Source organism: Vulpes vulpes, unplaced genomic scaffold (assembly GCF_048418805.1).
Source record: "Vulpes vulpes isolate BD-2025 unplaced genomic scaffold, VulVul3 u000000720, whole genome shotgun sequence".
Taxonomy (NCBI): Eukaryota; Metazoa; Chordata; class Mammalia; order Carnivora; family Canidae; genus Vulpes; species Vulpes vulpes.
The window spans coordinates 1-13,846 of record NW_027325770.1 but is presented as its reverse complement, the minus strand read 5'-3'; the positions used below and the strand labels follow the sequence as shown (position 1 = coordinate 13,846).

Below are 13,846 nucleotides of genomic sequence, written 5' to 3'. Positions count from 1 at the left end.
GCTGGATCAAGCCCCTTGTTGGGCTCTGTGCTCAGAGGGGAGTGGGCTTGACCTCTCCCTCTCCCTGTCCCTTCCCCCTCCCCCCATGCTCTCTCTTTAAATATAAATAAATCTTAGTATATGTATTGCAGAAGCGAGCACATAAATAAACCTTAGAGAGAGAGAGAGAGAGAGAGAGAATATACAGAGTTCAAACACAGTGTTCCTAATACTCTAATACAATGGGGAAATAAAGTGCCTATGTAATCTATACTAGTAATGGAGAAGAAGCACACAGGAAAAATCATGGTGTATTGAAAGGTCATAGGTACAGCCATAATCAACAATGACAAAATGTTAAAAAGCATGAAAATATGACTGTTACTGTTATCATTATCACACACTTTAGAAGTCTAAAAGATGACAAGATGTTAGGAGTTTCAGAGTAAAACATGAAATGCGAGGAATTTAAAATTTCATGAAATTCATGATCAGCTATACAAGATCAAGAGTAACCAAATGCATGTCACAGATGAAATCCAAATGAGATTTGGCTTATCTCTGAAATCTAGCTATATATTCTTTCTTTTATAGAAAGAATCTACATTCCAGAAGTGGGTTATTACAAATGGAACACTTATTACTTATACTATCAGCATCTTACAAGAGCCTCTGCTTTACTAACCTGTTTTACCTCACTTTTGAATTTTAATCACACGTATTTATACTTTTGTCCAAATAATCTTGGCTAACAAAATGTGTTCCAATTTTAGAATGTGGTATCGGTAAACCACTCCAAAGCATTTTCACAAATGCCTTCTTAACTATTCTATTTAAAATGGGCCCCAAGCCTGTATTTTCTAATCCCCATTTTACTTTATGTGCTATTTTTCTTCACTTACCATAACCTAAAATAAGGAGAATCAGGATTCAGATATAGCTATTATTAATATTAAATATTCAGATATTTATAGCTATATCTCTAGCACCTGGGCAACTCAATAATTATTTGTACAAAAAAAAAAAAAAAAGGGAACAAACCACAAAAAGCAAAGCAAAACATTAATATGATCCTATTTCAAAAACTTTACATAATGTAATGTTCTTTCTAGATGACACAGACAAAATTAAAATTACTAAGTAATGTGCCCAGAATGATAGAATTTGTTTTTGACAGAGCCTGTACTAGGATTCAGGCTGTCTAATATAAGAGACTGTACCCTTTCCACATGGCATAAAAACAACAACAGAAACAGTTTGCACTAGCATGCAAACTGCAAAAATAAGATTTCATCAAGACAGATCAAAATACAAGCAAGCCTTTTACACCTTCCAGAGATGCAAACTCCTAGCTATGAATACAAAACTAATTAGGAGAACATTGTCTAATTGTTTACATATTCTCGTTAAGTGGTAATTCCTAAGCTTTCGATGTGGCTTCATTAGGAAGATCCACGGGAATTCTTAAAGTTCCAACTTTATTTTTATTTTTTTAATTTTTTTTTTTTTATTTATTTATGATAGTCACACAGAGAGAGAGAGAGAGAGAGAGAGGCAGAGGCACAGGCAGAGGGAGAAGCAGGCTCCATGCACCGGGAGCCTGACGTGGGATTCGATCCCGGGTCTCTAGGATCGCGCCCTGGGCCAAAGGCAGGCGCCAAACCGCTGCGCCACCCAGGGATCCCAAAGTTCCAACTTTAAAATAGAAACCTTAATGATAATCCTTCTCTAATAAGAAGCATTAAATAAACAAACAAACAAACAAACATAAAATTAGCATTTGCGGATGAGGCACACAGGGAACCTACCTGATGATCCCTTGCACTGTGGTCTTATTTACACTCAGTCCTTTCAGATAATCCACAATAAGAATTTGTAAATCTTCTTTACTTTCCAATTCTTCTACATAAAGTTCTGTGAACCTATAAGACAATGATTATTACATAATAACCACTTTTTAGGAAGTTAATACAACTATTCTGACAATTAAAAAATACAAAACACAAAGGGTGGCTGGGTGGCTCAGTCAGTGAGCCAGTATCTTGCCTTTGGCTCTGGTCATGATCCCAGGTCAAGCCCCTTGGGGGGCTCCTTGCTCAGTGGGAAGCCTGTTTTTTTGTTTTTCCCTCTCCCTCTGCTACTCCTTCCCACAGTTTGTTCTCTCTCAAATAAATAAATAAAATCTTTAAAAAAAAATACAAAACACAAAAAGTTATGTAAACTCATTTTAATTGCTTATAGTATAAAATATGAAAGTCTTTCATCTAGCTATAAACTGACCATAGTGAAATAAGATAACGTAATTGTTACCAAAAATTTATTATTTCTACGCAATACTCTTTGTAAGAAATAATTATAAAAAATAAGACATTTATCCCTTATTTTCAGAGGTGTTATAGCTACATGTAATAAAAAAAACATCCAGCAGCAACAACAAAAAGCACCCACACATTCAAAAATAAAGTCACTGGGGATCCCTGGGTGGCGCAGCGGTTCGGCTCCTGCCTTTGGCCCAGGGCGCGATCCTGGAGACCCGGGATCGAATCCCACATCGGGCTCCTGGCGCATGGAGCCTGCTTCTCCCTCTGCCTATGTCTCTGCCTCTCTCTCTCTCTCTGTGACTATCATAAATAAATAATAATAATAAAAAAAATAAAATAAAATAAAATAAATAAAGTCACTGGAGCAAAGGAAAATATAATGTTTATAGTTTATAAAATTTTCCTAAGAAGGTTTTATTACTCTTATAATGAGAGGAATCTAATAAAATTTTAACACTATTTTAATACTCAAAATTCAACAAAAGGTCACCAACAAAAATAAGATCATTTATCTTTTTCCAAATGCTATATATATAAAATACCAAACAACTAAGTATCATGTTAGTGTCAGTGTTTACTGAACACTGAAACTTAAAAGGCCTTTTACAAATCACTGGCCTCATCCAAGAGGATTCATTCAGTTCCTAAAATGTACTTATACTGTTAATATATTATACTGTTTTATCAATATGTAAAGGTTTTCCTAATAGCTATAAGGTTATTTGAAGGAAGAAAAAATTTTATTTTCAACAATATCCATGAGCCATTACGTGTCATACAAACAACTGAAAAAATTGTCCAGTGTTCTGGGGTCCTCCATATTCCTATCACCTAAAGAAAGTAGAATATGACAAAGAAGAATTCCTCTTAGCAGAGATCAAGAAATTTCAAGCACTATTATGAGGACTGGTTATGTTATTATTATCAACCAATAAACAGAATTTTTTAAAAAATCCCCAGGAACCAGGCCATGTCCCCTCACCTGTTTCTTATTCCTGGTGGGAGATTTCTTTTGCCCACGTCTGTTGCTGGGTTCATACAAGCAAATAAACGGAAGTCAGGATGACGAACCAGGGGTTCTGGTAAGAGAAAAGCATAAGTTCTCAACTGGTAACATCAAGTGATCAGCCACAGGTGCCCCGGGGAAGACTATCTAAGTTCACAGAACCTCAGGCCAGGAAGCCCTGCCTCAGACATAGCAAGAATGGTGCTGGCGGTTCAAACCATCCTTGCTTTTTCTGAAATCCCACTGAAACCAATTTCCAGACATATGTAACAACTTAATCTTATGCTCCCCTTCCACCATCTTTTAAGGTATGGTTGTTCATTATCATTTATGTTTTATCACCTATTTACCTATATGTATATCACCTATTCAAATATATACAATTCAGTATATACTACCAAGTAACAAATTCTTATTCTTGGGCGCCTGGGTGGCTCAGTTGGTTAAGTGTCTCCTTTTGGCTTGGGTCATAATCCCAGGGTCCTGGAATCAAGTCCCACATCGGGCTCCCTGTTCAGTGAGTAGCCTGCCTCTGCCTTTCCCTATGCCTCTACCTCTCTTTTTCTCTCATGAATAAATAATTTTTTAAAAAAGATTTATTTATTTATTTATTCATGATAGACAGAGAGAGAGAGAGGCAGAGACACAGGAGGAGGGAGAAGCAGGCTCCATGCCAGGAGCCTGATGTGGGACTCGATCCCCGGACTCCAGAATCGCATCCTGGGCCAAAGCCAGGCACCAAACCGCTGAGCCACCCAGGAATCCCTATGAATAAATAATTTAAAAAAATTTTTTTTAATTCTTATTCTTTGCATTCCCCATGCCTCCTAACTTGGCAGAAAATTAGTACTATGGAATGAACACTGGGAGACCTATGTAATCTACCTAACCAAAAGAATCTGACTCTAAAGAGGTCAAAGACCTGGCATCAAGTCAAACCTCAATGAGATCAAGTACTACCTGTGTCTCCTCGATCCAGCAACACTAGGGAGCCAGAGGAACCTTCAAGTAAACCACTGAGACATTCTAATGTTTCTGGAGCAGCCAGATTAATCTCATCCAACAAGATCCACTCTCCTTTCTTTACAGCTTGAGCTAGTGTACCCTAAAAGAAGATAAAGTGTTAAAAATCCACTGCAAAAAAGATACTCTCACCTGTTATGTAAGCAGGGTTAGAAACAAGGGCAAACCTCTTGTACTTAATGAACTTTCACCCTAAATGCTGAATGGCTGCCAGGTGATTTCAAGAGCTAAGGTCAAGTTACCATTTTTAAATGTCCAGAAGGGTCAAGGGAGTATGTATGAACCTAACAGAGACACGCAACAAACTAAATCATCTCAGTAGATGGATAGTCAGGTAACTAATAATATATAATGTGTTTAGATGTTTAGAAGTATCCAAATGGTTATTAAAACCATTGAAAATAAATGTAGGGTCAGCTGATGAGTATGTAAAGATGAGACAAATGACTAAGTCGAAAGAATGCAGTGGTTGTAATACATAGCCTTATACATTTGCTAAAGAATATCAAAAGAAATCTTTCCTCTTCTTCATTGATTTATCTCTTCAAGTTCTGTTTCCAAGAGAACTGAAATATAAATCTTAAAATCCACTGTTGATACAACACCAGAAACTGTTTTATTATTAAATGACTTTATACTTTTGTTTTCACAATGATACTAACAGAATCTTCTATAAATTGAAAACATTAAAACAGGACAAGGGTATTGAACTCCAGTGTAATGCCAAGTCATGAAATAGATATAAACCCTATTTTGAGAGCACTTGACATCCTAATTGGTTATTTAAAAAAAATTCCTATTAAGATTAAGCTCTGATCACCAAATTTCCCATATTGATGGACATGATTGAGTAATCTCTCTCACCAAAACACTATCTCAAACAAGAGTCCCACCTCCTTTTAAGGTGTGGTCTAAAATATGTCACAGAAACAATTATTATTATTATTTTTAAAGAAATACCACAGTTTATTGAAGACTACAAATATTTTGTTACAAGTTGAAACTACATGCCTTCCAGAATCAAAAGCAACAGCAGGTTTGTGCACTGACGCTTCGGAGGTGCTGCACCACTTGAACTCGAAATGGGTAAGACAGGGTCAGACACATGAGGGAGAGGGAAATGGGGAAAGGGCAAGTTCAAAGCTCAGAAGGCAGAAACAATTTTTTAAAATAAGAATTTAAAAATCTTAAGCTGGGGATCCCTGCATGGCTCAGCGGTTTAGCACCTGCCTTTGGCCCAGGGCATGATCCTGTGGTCCCGGGATCAAGTCCCACATCAGCCTCCCTGCTTCTCCCTCTGCCTGTGTCTCTGCCTCTCTCTGTGTGTCTCTCATGAATAAATAAATAAAATCTTAAAAAAAATAAAAATAAATAAAAATCTTAAGCTATGAAAATTTTTTAGGTTGGTCCTTCCCACAGGGTGATAGGCAGAAAACAGCAGAACTACCCATTCACTGAAATAGAGAGTGAGGCTTAAAGTGAATAGATCCAAACCTACTACCCTTTCCCCCTCACTATGAAACCGAGTCCACTAGTTGTCCTCAACTGCAACTTCAAGAATAATGGTGCTCATCAAGACCTTATAATTTCCATAAAGGCTATTTTTCAGAAATCTCTCCCTGAAGTATTATTTCATTAGTGTTTATTAAGTCTTAAACACCAAGCACTAAAAATATCAACATAAAGATAATACAAAATAGTAGCCTGCCTAAACCTGAATTTTGTATCAAATCAACATTCCTTTAACCTAAATAACTGAACCAAAATACCTCTACAAATGCAAACAATAGGGCATTTTCAGTCATTTTCATCTGTTGTTGAGCATGGTTGAGTCTAAGACCAAATGCTTCCCATTTCTCTTTTAGGAGTAACCCTAGAAAAGAATAAGGACAAGAATTTAACATACACTTTAGGTTGTAAAACATAGAACTTAAACACACACAAAAAAACAAAACTCACATAAAAATCAAACATCTTAGAAGTATAAAAAAATAAGTTCAAATACTTACATAATGTATGTTTCAGCCACAATAGTAACTAGTTCACTTAAATGCATATGTACGTTAGTTAATTCTTTCACCCCTCATAACAGCTTCGAAGTAGATACCCTTATTCCCATTTTATGAACGATGAAACACAGAGAAGATAACTAAACTACCAAAAACCCTTTGGCTGTAGAATTCAGCTTTTTGGATATAATTTATTTTCTAAGGAAAGATGACTTATTGACCAATAAGTGGTACTTGTACATCAACATTAACAACCATGTTTTTATCGAAATCATGCCTAGAATCACAGGAGCAGCAATACTTCAGAATTAGTCATCTCTCCCTTAAGTCCTACAAAGCTCCAATTTCTACTGCTTCATTCTTCCCCAAACTCCTCCTAATTCTGTAAGGGAACCCAAGTTTATCTGCCTGATGTGCAGTGAAGCCAATCACAAAGACACCAAGTGTGCAGCAAGAATTTATTTAAGAGTCAGCCCAATGAGGGGACTCTGAATAGAAGCCTCAATCCACCCTTCCCCAAGAAAGATAGGAAAATTTAAAGGCAAGTGAAAACAGGTCTGGGTAAAAAGTTGCATCTGTGGTTTTAGTCTGCATCTGCACTTATTATTGGTCCCACTAACCCTCTGTTACCAGTTTCAATCCCCACTGTCTTTTGAACATGATTCACTCGAGTAAATTGGGCTAACAGTTCTAACTACTTCCTACTGAAACAGGGTGCAGTTTCAGGGTCTGAGGAATCAAACAACTTTGTGCTTTCTTGGAAATATTCCCTAGCACTTGGCTTAACATGTACATTCTGCTTGACTAAACAGTAGTTTCTTCTTTGGTTGCTTTCAAGCAACATCAAAGCTGACATATCCAGCAACCATACAAGTTACCAGAAGCAGCTCAAGTCCTTTACCTCCATGCAGCAACTAACCTTCATCAAGAATAAGGAGCTTTACAACTTGGGAAAGAGCTGTATCCCCAACACTCTTTCTTGTAACTAAATCTCATTTTTCTGGTGTGGCTGACAACTGCATTATCACCAGTCAATTCTTTCACAGCAATGCCTGGAAGCTCTAGAAGTTTGCTGAATCTGTTGCTGGTGTTGGAAGTAGTGTTAAACACAATTCACTGAATTCTACTGAATCTCCTTCCTTTAAAACCCAGCCACCTGATCTAAGTCTTGGATATAAATTGGTTTTTCCTCAAAGCCAAATAGCATTAGTTCACAGTAGGCGTTGGCATGTGACACCAATGACACTAGTAAAAAGCTGAATGCAAGAAATACTTAACTGTGGAGAAAAACATTCTTATACTGTACAACAGGTGGGTCATAAAGTGCTGTCATAACACCTCCTACTCTGACCAGATGGGTTCTATCAGCATCAGTGGCCACCATCTGTGTATACCCCCTGGTCATTTTTCTGCATGTCCATATTCAGACCCTTGTGTAGGTAAAAGCAGGAAATCTGGCCACTGTTTTTCTATTAGAGACACAGCTCTTCTTACAGTGGCACTTTAAGGATGTACAAACACCATCACCTGTTGTCCAGCCTTTATTGCTTGTGGATTCAACCTGATGTAAAGTATATAGCAAATCAGTAACCCCAAGTAATAACACTCCTCTGTTAGTCTGTCTCTTAAAAAAAACATCTTAAGATATATTGGGGTGAGGCACGCGGGTGGCTCAGTCAGTTATATGGCCTACTCTTGGTTTTAGTTCAGGTCATGATCTCAGGGTTGAGATGAAGCCACAAGTCAGGATCTGCGCTCAGCAGGGTGTCTGCTTAAGACTCTTTTCTCCTCTGCCCCTCCCCCCATCCTCACTTGCTTGCTTTCTAAAAATACATAAATCTTATTTAAAAAAAATCTGTCAGAGCTCACAAGAACAGTTAGCAAAATTTTCGTTCCAAAGATAGTGGGTGAAATCGATACTCAAGGTGTGCCACCATCCAAGGTTTGGGTGATCCCGGCTCTTATGGTTTTTTTTTTTTTTTTTTTGTCTTTCTTTCTCAAAAGTCAAAAGTCCCCTTTCCGGGGGCACCTGGTTAAGGCTCTGCCTTCAGCTGAAGTCATGATCCCAGGGTCCTAGGATCAAGCCCCAAGGATCTCCCTCTCCCTCTGCCACCCCACGCTGCTTGGGCTCTATGTCAAATAAATGAAGTCTTACCAAAAAAAGAAAGAAAGAAAGAAAAAAAAAGACCCCTTTCTTTCCAACTAGCTCCATGAGTATGTACTGGTGAAAAGGGCTTCAGCTTTATTGATGTTACCACAGTATAGTGAACTTCCTTGTATATGGTTACAAATTAACATTCTTCCCTTTTCACAGATTTTTTTTAGAAAAATATCACAATCGCTGCAGCCCTGGTGGCTCAGCAGTTTGACACTGCCTTCAGCCCAGGGCCTGATCCTGGAAACCAGGATCGAGTCCCACGTCAGACTCCCTGCATGGAGCCTGCTTCTCCCTCTGCCTGTGTCTCTGCCTCTCTCTCTCTCTCTGTCTTTCATAAATAAATAAAATCTTTTTTTTTTTTTTAAGAAAAAAAAATATCATAATCCAACATTGTTTCTTGTTAGACTGAGTTTAATTGTTCTGGACCTTAGGTAAGAAGTTTGCTCCGTATCTCACAAACCAATCTTAGTCTTCAAAATAGGTCAGTTCTGTTAAAGAGTTGTCAGCTCAGGAGACTGTCCTGCAGGTGGGCTCTCAAAGTTAGACCAGGTAAAGATGCTTTGTAAGCAAGGTATCTGTAAGCACGGTATCAAGCTGCTATTTCCAAGGGGCTTTATTGGCTCCATAAAGTCAACCTACTTCTTTAATGCTGTCTGGTCACATTTGAGTCTATGCATTTCACCCTCAAACACCCTCAAATATGACATTCCAGTCAAAGCCTTGGTAATATAACCAATGTTTCCAGTGGCATCCTATTACACGGAGAATGGATTCTTAGAGACCTTATGCTAATAATTATAATATATGCCACGAAAATATAAGAATTTTCAGAGAATTTCTGAATTCTGGAGGAAAAAATAAATGTTTCATATTTTTTTTACAAAGGAATATTATATTAAATTCCTGTGAGTCATAGCTGAAGAGAAAAAGTTCCCTTAAATCTGTAAGAGCAAATATTAGAGAACCAGAAATATTTCAAACAAAAGTCATAAAAAATATATAATCATTTTTCTCAGTTCTCTTAGTCCCATGTTATTCTGTTTGAATCTAGTTCTTTCATTAGTTCAGAAAATTTTACCTTGTTCAGTTTTATCATCTTAAAGATATCAAAAAGCCTTATTTGTCAAAAGTCCTTTCTATGAATTGCCTTTAAGCTGAAACATACTTGCAAGATCATCAACAATAACTATAAATGGCAAAAGGCTCAAAAATGGCCATGGTTAAAGATCTGATCAGAGTTCATTATAATACAGTTGACAGGGAAATATAATTATTACTGGGCACACAACATTTTAATAAGTAGAATTACAAGTAATGTACCAAGTTATATTAAAATCTTATAACCTGGGATGCCTGGGTGGCTCAGTGGTGTAGCGCCTGCCTTCAGCCCAGGGTGTGATCCTTGAGTCCCGGGATCGAGTCCCACATCGGGTTTCCTGTGTGGAGCCTGCTTCTCCCTCTGCCTATGTCTCTGCCTCTCTCTCTCTTTCTCTCTCTCTCGGTCTCTCTCATGAATAAATAAAATATATTTTTTTAAATCTTATAACTTAAGAAGGTTTACCATCCTTTCTTTGACAATGCTTCCATGTAATCTGACATAACAAACAAGCCTAATTAGTAAAAAAGACTTCATTTAGAAGTTGAATTTTGGGAAATTTGTCAGAAGTATCAGAAAGTTTTGAAGCATATGCCAAAAATAGGATTATAGATCATTACAAAACTTAGTAACCTATTTAGCCAAGGCAGCAATAAGAGATTCTAAAGGTTACAGAATACAAATACAGAAAGTTACAGAATTGTTAGCAACACTGAGGACTTTTAATACTGAGAAGATGCAACTTTCTTGAGTAATCAAGGATTTAATAAACACAAAACACAGAAATTTGTTTTTCTAAGTAGATTAAAGATAAAAACCTGTTTATAATTTATTAGACCAATAACCTAAGGAAACTGTCATTTTAACATGAAAACCTAATTCCAATTTGATGCTGGTATACTTCTGATATTAAAGATTACTTGTTCCAACAAATGAATTCTTTAAAAATTTATAGAGTCCCTTCCTTTTTCCTGTCATCTCCCATGCTGACATACACTTATCAGGATAAGGATACCCAGGACACAGCATGGATCTGAGTTCTTGCGGTGGGTGTAGTGATGTGCTGACCAGAATCTCCATCAGAAATGAAGGACTCTCAGCTGCAGGGGTGCTGCCAACAGTCCTCAACTCTGAAATGCCACTGAGGATGGCCTTGACTAAAGACAGCTGCCTTACCAAGGGCATGCCCTCTTCCCAGGTGGTCACATCCAATAACTATTATAAAAGTCCAGTCCCAATTTTGCCCCAATTTAGGATGGTTCTGAAGGGGCAGCCCCGGTGGCGCAGTGGTTTAGCACCGCCTGCAGCCTGGGGTGTGATCCTGGAGACCGGGGATCGAGTCCCACATCGGGCTTCCTGCATGGAGCCTGCTTCTCCCTCCACCTGTGTCTCTGCCTCTCTCTTAGCTCTCTCTGAATGAATGAATAAATAAATATTTTTCTTTTTTTTTTTAAAAAAAAGGATGGTTCTGAAGGATAATCCAAATTTGAAACTCCTCAGAGAATCAGCTAAGCTTCTGTTGATATTGTATCACTGCTCAACTTCTGTCTAATCTTGCTTTCTTACTCCCTTCTCCTCCCCAGGTGTTTATCACTCCCTAATAAACTTAATCTTAGTGCCTACCAAGCGCAAAATTCCTTTCCAAAGATTCCTTTCTCACAAACCTACAACTTTCCTCTTTACATTCACTTTTTGTCCTCAATTTTCCCTCTAAATAACCAGTCTCACTTTCCTTGCATAGTTTTTTCTCTGATCATTTCCATTAATTCTATATATTAGAATTCTTAACTCTTAGAAACCTTAAGTTTCTAGTGAAAACTAAGTAGTAACTAATTGTGAACTGTCTGTTGTACCAGCAGCATTCCTTAGACTGGTGAATTTATGATATTTAAGAATTTTTAGGGATCCCTGGGTGGCGCAGCGGTTTGGCGCCTGCCTTTGGCCCAGGGCGCGATCCTGGAGACCCAGGATCGAATCCCACGTTGCGCTCCTGGTGCATGGAGCCTGCTTCTCTCTCTGCCTGTGTCTCTGCCTCTCTCTCTCTGACTATCCTAAATAAATAAATTAATTTAAAAAAAAAAGAATTTTTAGAAATATATGCCTTATCTCAGCAATGGCACAAAACATGTTTACTAACAAACTCAAATATCTTTAGTTTCTCTGTAAAAGGAGGCCAAAAGCATATAAACCTATGTTTAGTAATTAAGGTTTTATCTTACTTAGAAATGATCTAGAGATTTAGTGTTTTTACTTAACTCATCATTTAACTTAGTAAAACTTTAGTTTTAGGTTACCAAGGACTTTGAAAATGACTTTAAAGTTTACCTATAAACCTTTTCATCTTATTTACAAGTTTGTTCTTAACAGTATGTTTAGATTACCCACGAAATTATAAAAGACAAAGTCATTCGTCCACGCTATATATATTTAAAAAATTGTATCAATTTATTTGACTTAAATAAATTTGACTTAAATAAATGCTGAAAATTCTAAAGATATGTCTATTTTAATTAAACCAACAAACTTAAATTATCTTTAATACCCAATATTTTTTCAGATCATATGAACTTGAAAACCTTGGATTAGTTTCTGAGTTTTAGAATGCCCAATTCTTATACACACTCGCCTTTAACTGAAATAGTGCTCCTTTACAAACTAATTTTAGCACTACCCAGAGGTGGAGAAAATATCTCATATTTACAGCATACATGAACACATATCCAAATACACAAACAAGGTACAAACAAAATCTTACAGAACAAATCCAATTACGAGATGGTATTATAATTTACGGATCACTAAGTGGTCATTCTTATCCAAGGTCTAATGAATATTACGGCCAAGCAATGTTGCAAAAAAAATCTTTTTTGTTTCATAAGTTCTTAACTACACATTGCCCAATTTTGGAGAATATAGCCCAAAGGGCTACATTCAGGAATCAAGTTGTCATTTCCCATTTTCCAATTAAAATGTGGCTGATTTTATCCAAAGATGACAACAAAAGCTGCAGCAACAAACCAAATTAAGCCCAGAATACCTCTATAAGCACTGGTTACTCCCTAATATCAGGGCTTCACCAACCAAAGCAAATGGCTTCCTAGTTAACCTTTTCCTAATCCAGCAAGGAAAGGAGGCTAAGAAAGTGAAGACAAATGGGAGAAAGAAATAAGCTCACTAAGACACATCTGTCCAAAGCAAAAACCATTTCCTTGCCACACCAGCTAAATTAAGCACTGAGGGCTGGCAGCACCCAGTCAGGGTAGGGCTTCAGGTACAATCCCTAAGACAAAGAGCCTAGGCAGCTGCTTGAACTTGTAACCAGATTTTTGTTATCATCTGGCAGCCCACGAACCACTGGCAAAAAGCTACTGGATGGATGGCTCACCAAATTCATAACTAAACCAAAGTTCATGTCTGACACACAGAAAAGCCAATTGAGTAAGCAGCAAGGAAAGAGATTTACTTAAGGAGGCAGCCAAGAAGCAGCTTATCTCAGGGTTGTAGGTCTGAGCCCCACTTTGGGTATAGATTCCTTGAAAAATAAAATCTTAAAAAAAAAAAAAAAAGGGCAGCCAAAATAAGGAGATGGAACAATAAGCCTCAAATCTGCCTTGCAGGGGAGAGGAGTCAGGGATGTTTAATGGAAAACACTGTGTATAGATTCCTTAAAAATTAAATCTTAAGAAAAAAAAAAAAAGGCAGCCAAATAAGGAGATGTAACAATAAGCCTCAAATCTGTCTTGCAGAGGAGAGGAGTCAGGGATTTTTAAACACTGCAGCCTCGTTTATTAGTCCCGTTAGCCTTGTGGTCACTGGTTTCAATTCTGCTAATTACACCCCAGCCTCATGACCTCCCACTAGTAGTATGGGTCCTATTCTTACCAGTTTCACTCTCTTTTTCATCCTTGTTGACAGCCGACTTGTGCACATGCTGCATTAGTCTGAGGAGATCCTGCCACCGTTTCTGCCTGTAACAGGTCTGAATATGTCCCAAGAACGTAAAGTTTTGCTTCTTAGAAAATGTCTGGGCAAAGAGTTCTTCAAATGCCTCCCATAAGGGCAGCCAAATAAGCTTACGGTCCACTGGTTTGTAACTGAAACAAAAGATAAATGTAATTCCAAAACTTCTGAGACTAAGAGAATTTAGAAATCATGTCTTAGAATATAGGAATTTTAATCAAATTTAATCAAAATCGGAAATAATACCAAATACTTTTAAAATCTATGTTAAAGTTTTATTTTTTTATAAAGATT

At 37.4% G+C, this 13,846-nt stretch overlaps 1 protein-coding gene across 1 annotated transcript in view; it reads right to left on the bottom strand.

The window, feature by feature from the left end:
- The window catches only part of LOC140597285 (midasin-like), a gene marked incomplete at its 5' end in the record, with an annotated part of 59,697 nt that extends 46,011 nt beyond the window's left edge, over positions 1 to 13,686 (bottom strand). Inside the window, 5 exons of the mRNA XM_072745323.1 lie at positions 1,788 to 1,901; positions 3,283 to 3,379; positions 4,267 to 4,411; positions 6,099 to 6,202; positions 13,475 to 13,686. Coding sequence (XP_072601424.1) covers positions 1,788 to 1,901; positions 3,283 to 3,379; positions 4,267 to 4,411; positions 6,099 to 6,202; positions 13,475 to 13,686 — 672 coding nt within the window. The remainder of the gene's footprint in view (positions 1 to 1,787; positions 1,902 to 3,282; positions 3,380 to 4,266; positions 4,412 to 6,098; positions 6,203 to 13,474) is intronic.
- Between the last annotated feature and the right edge of the window lie 160 nt (positions 13,687 to 13,846).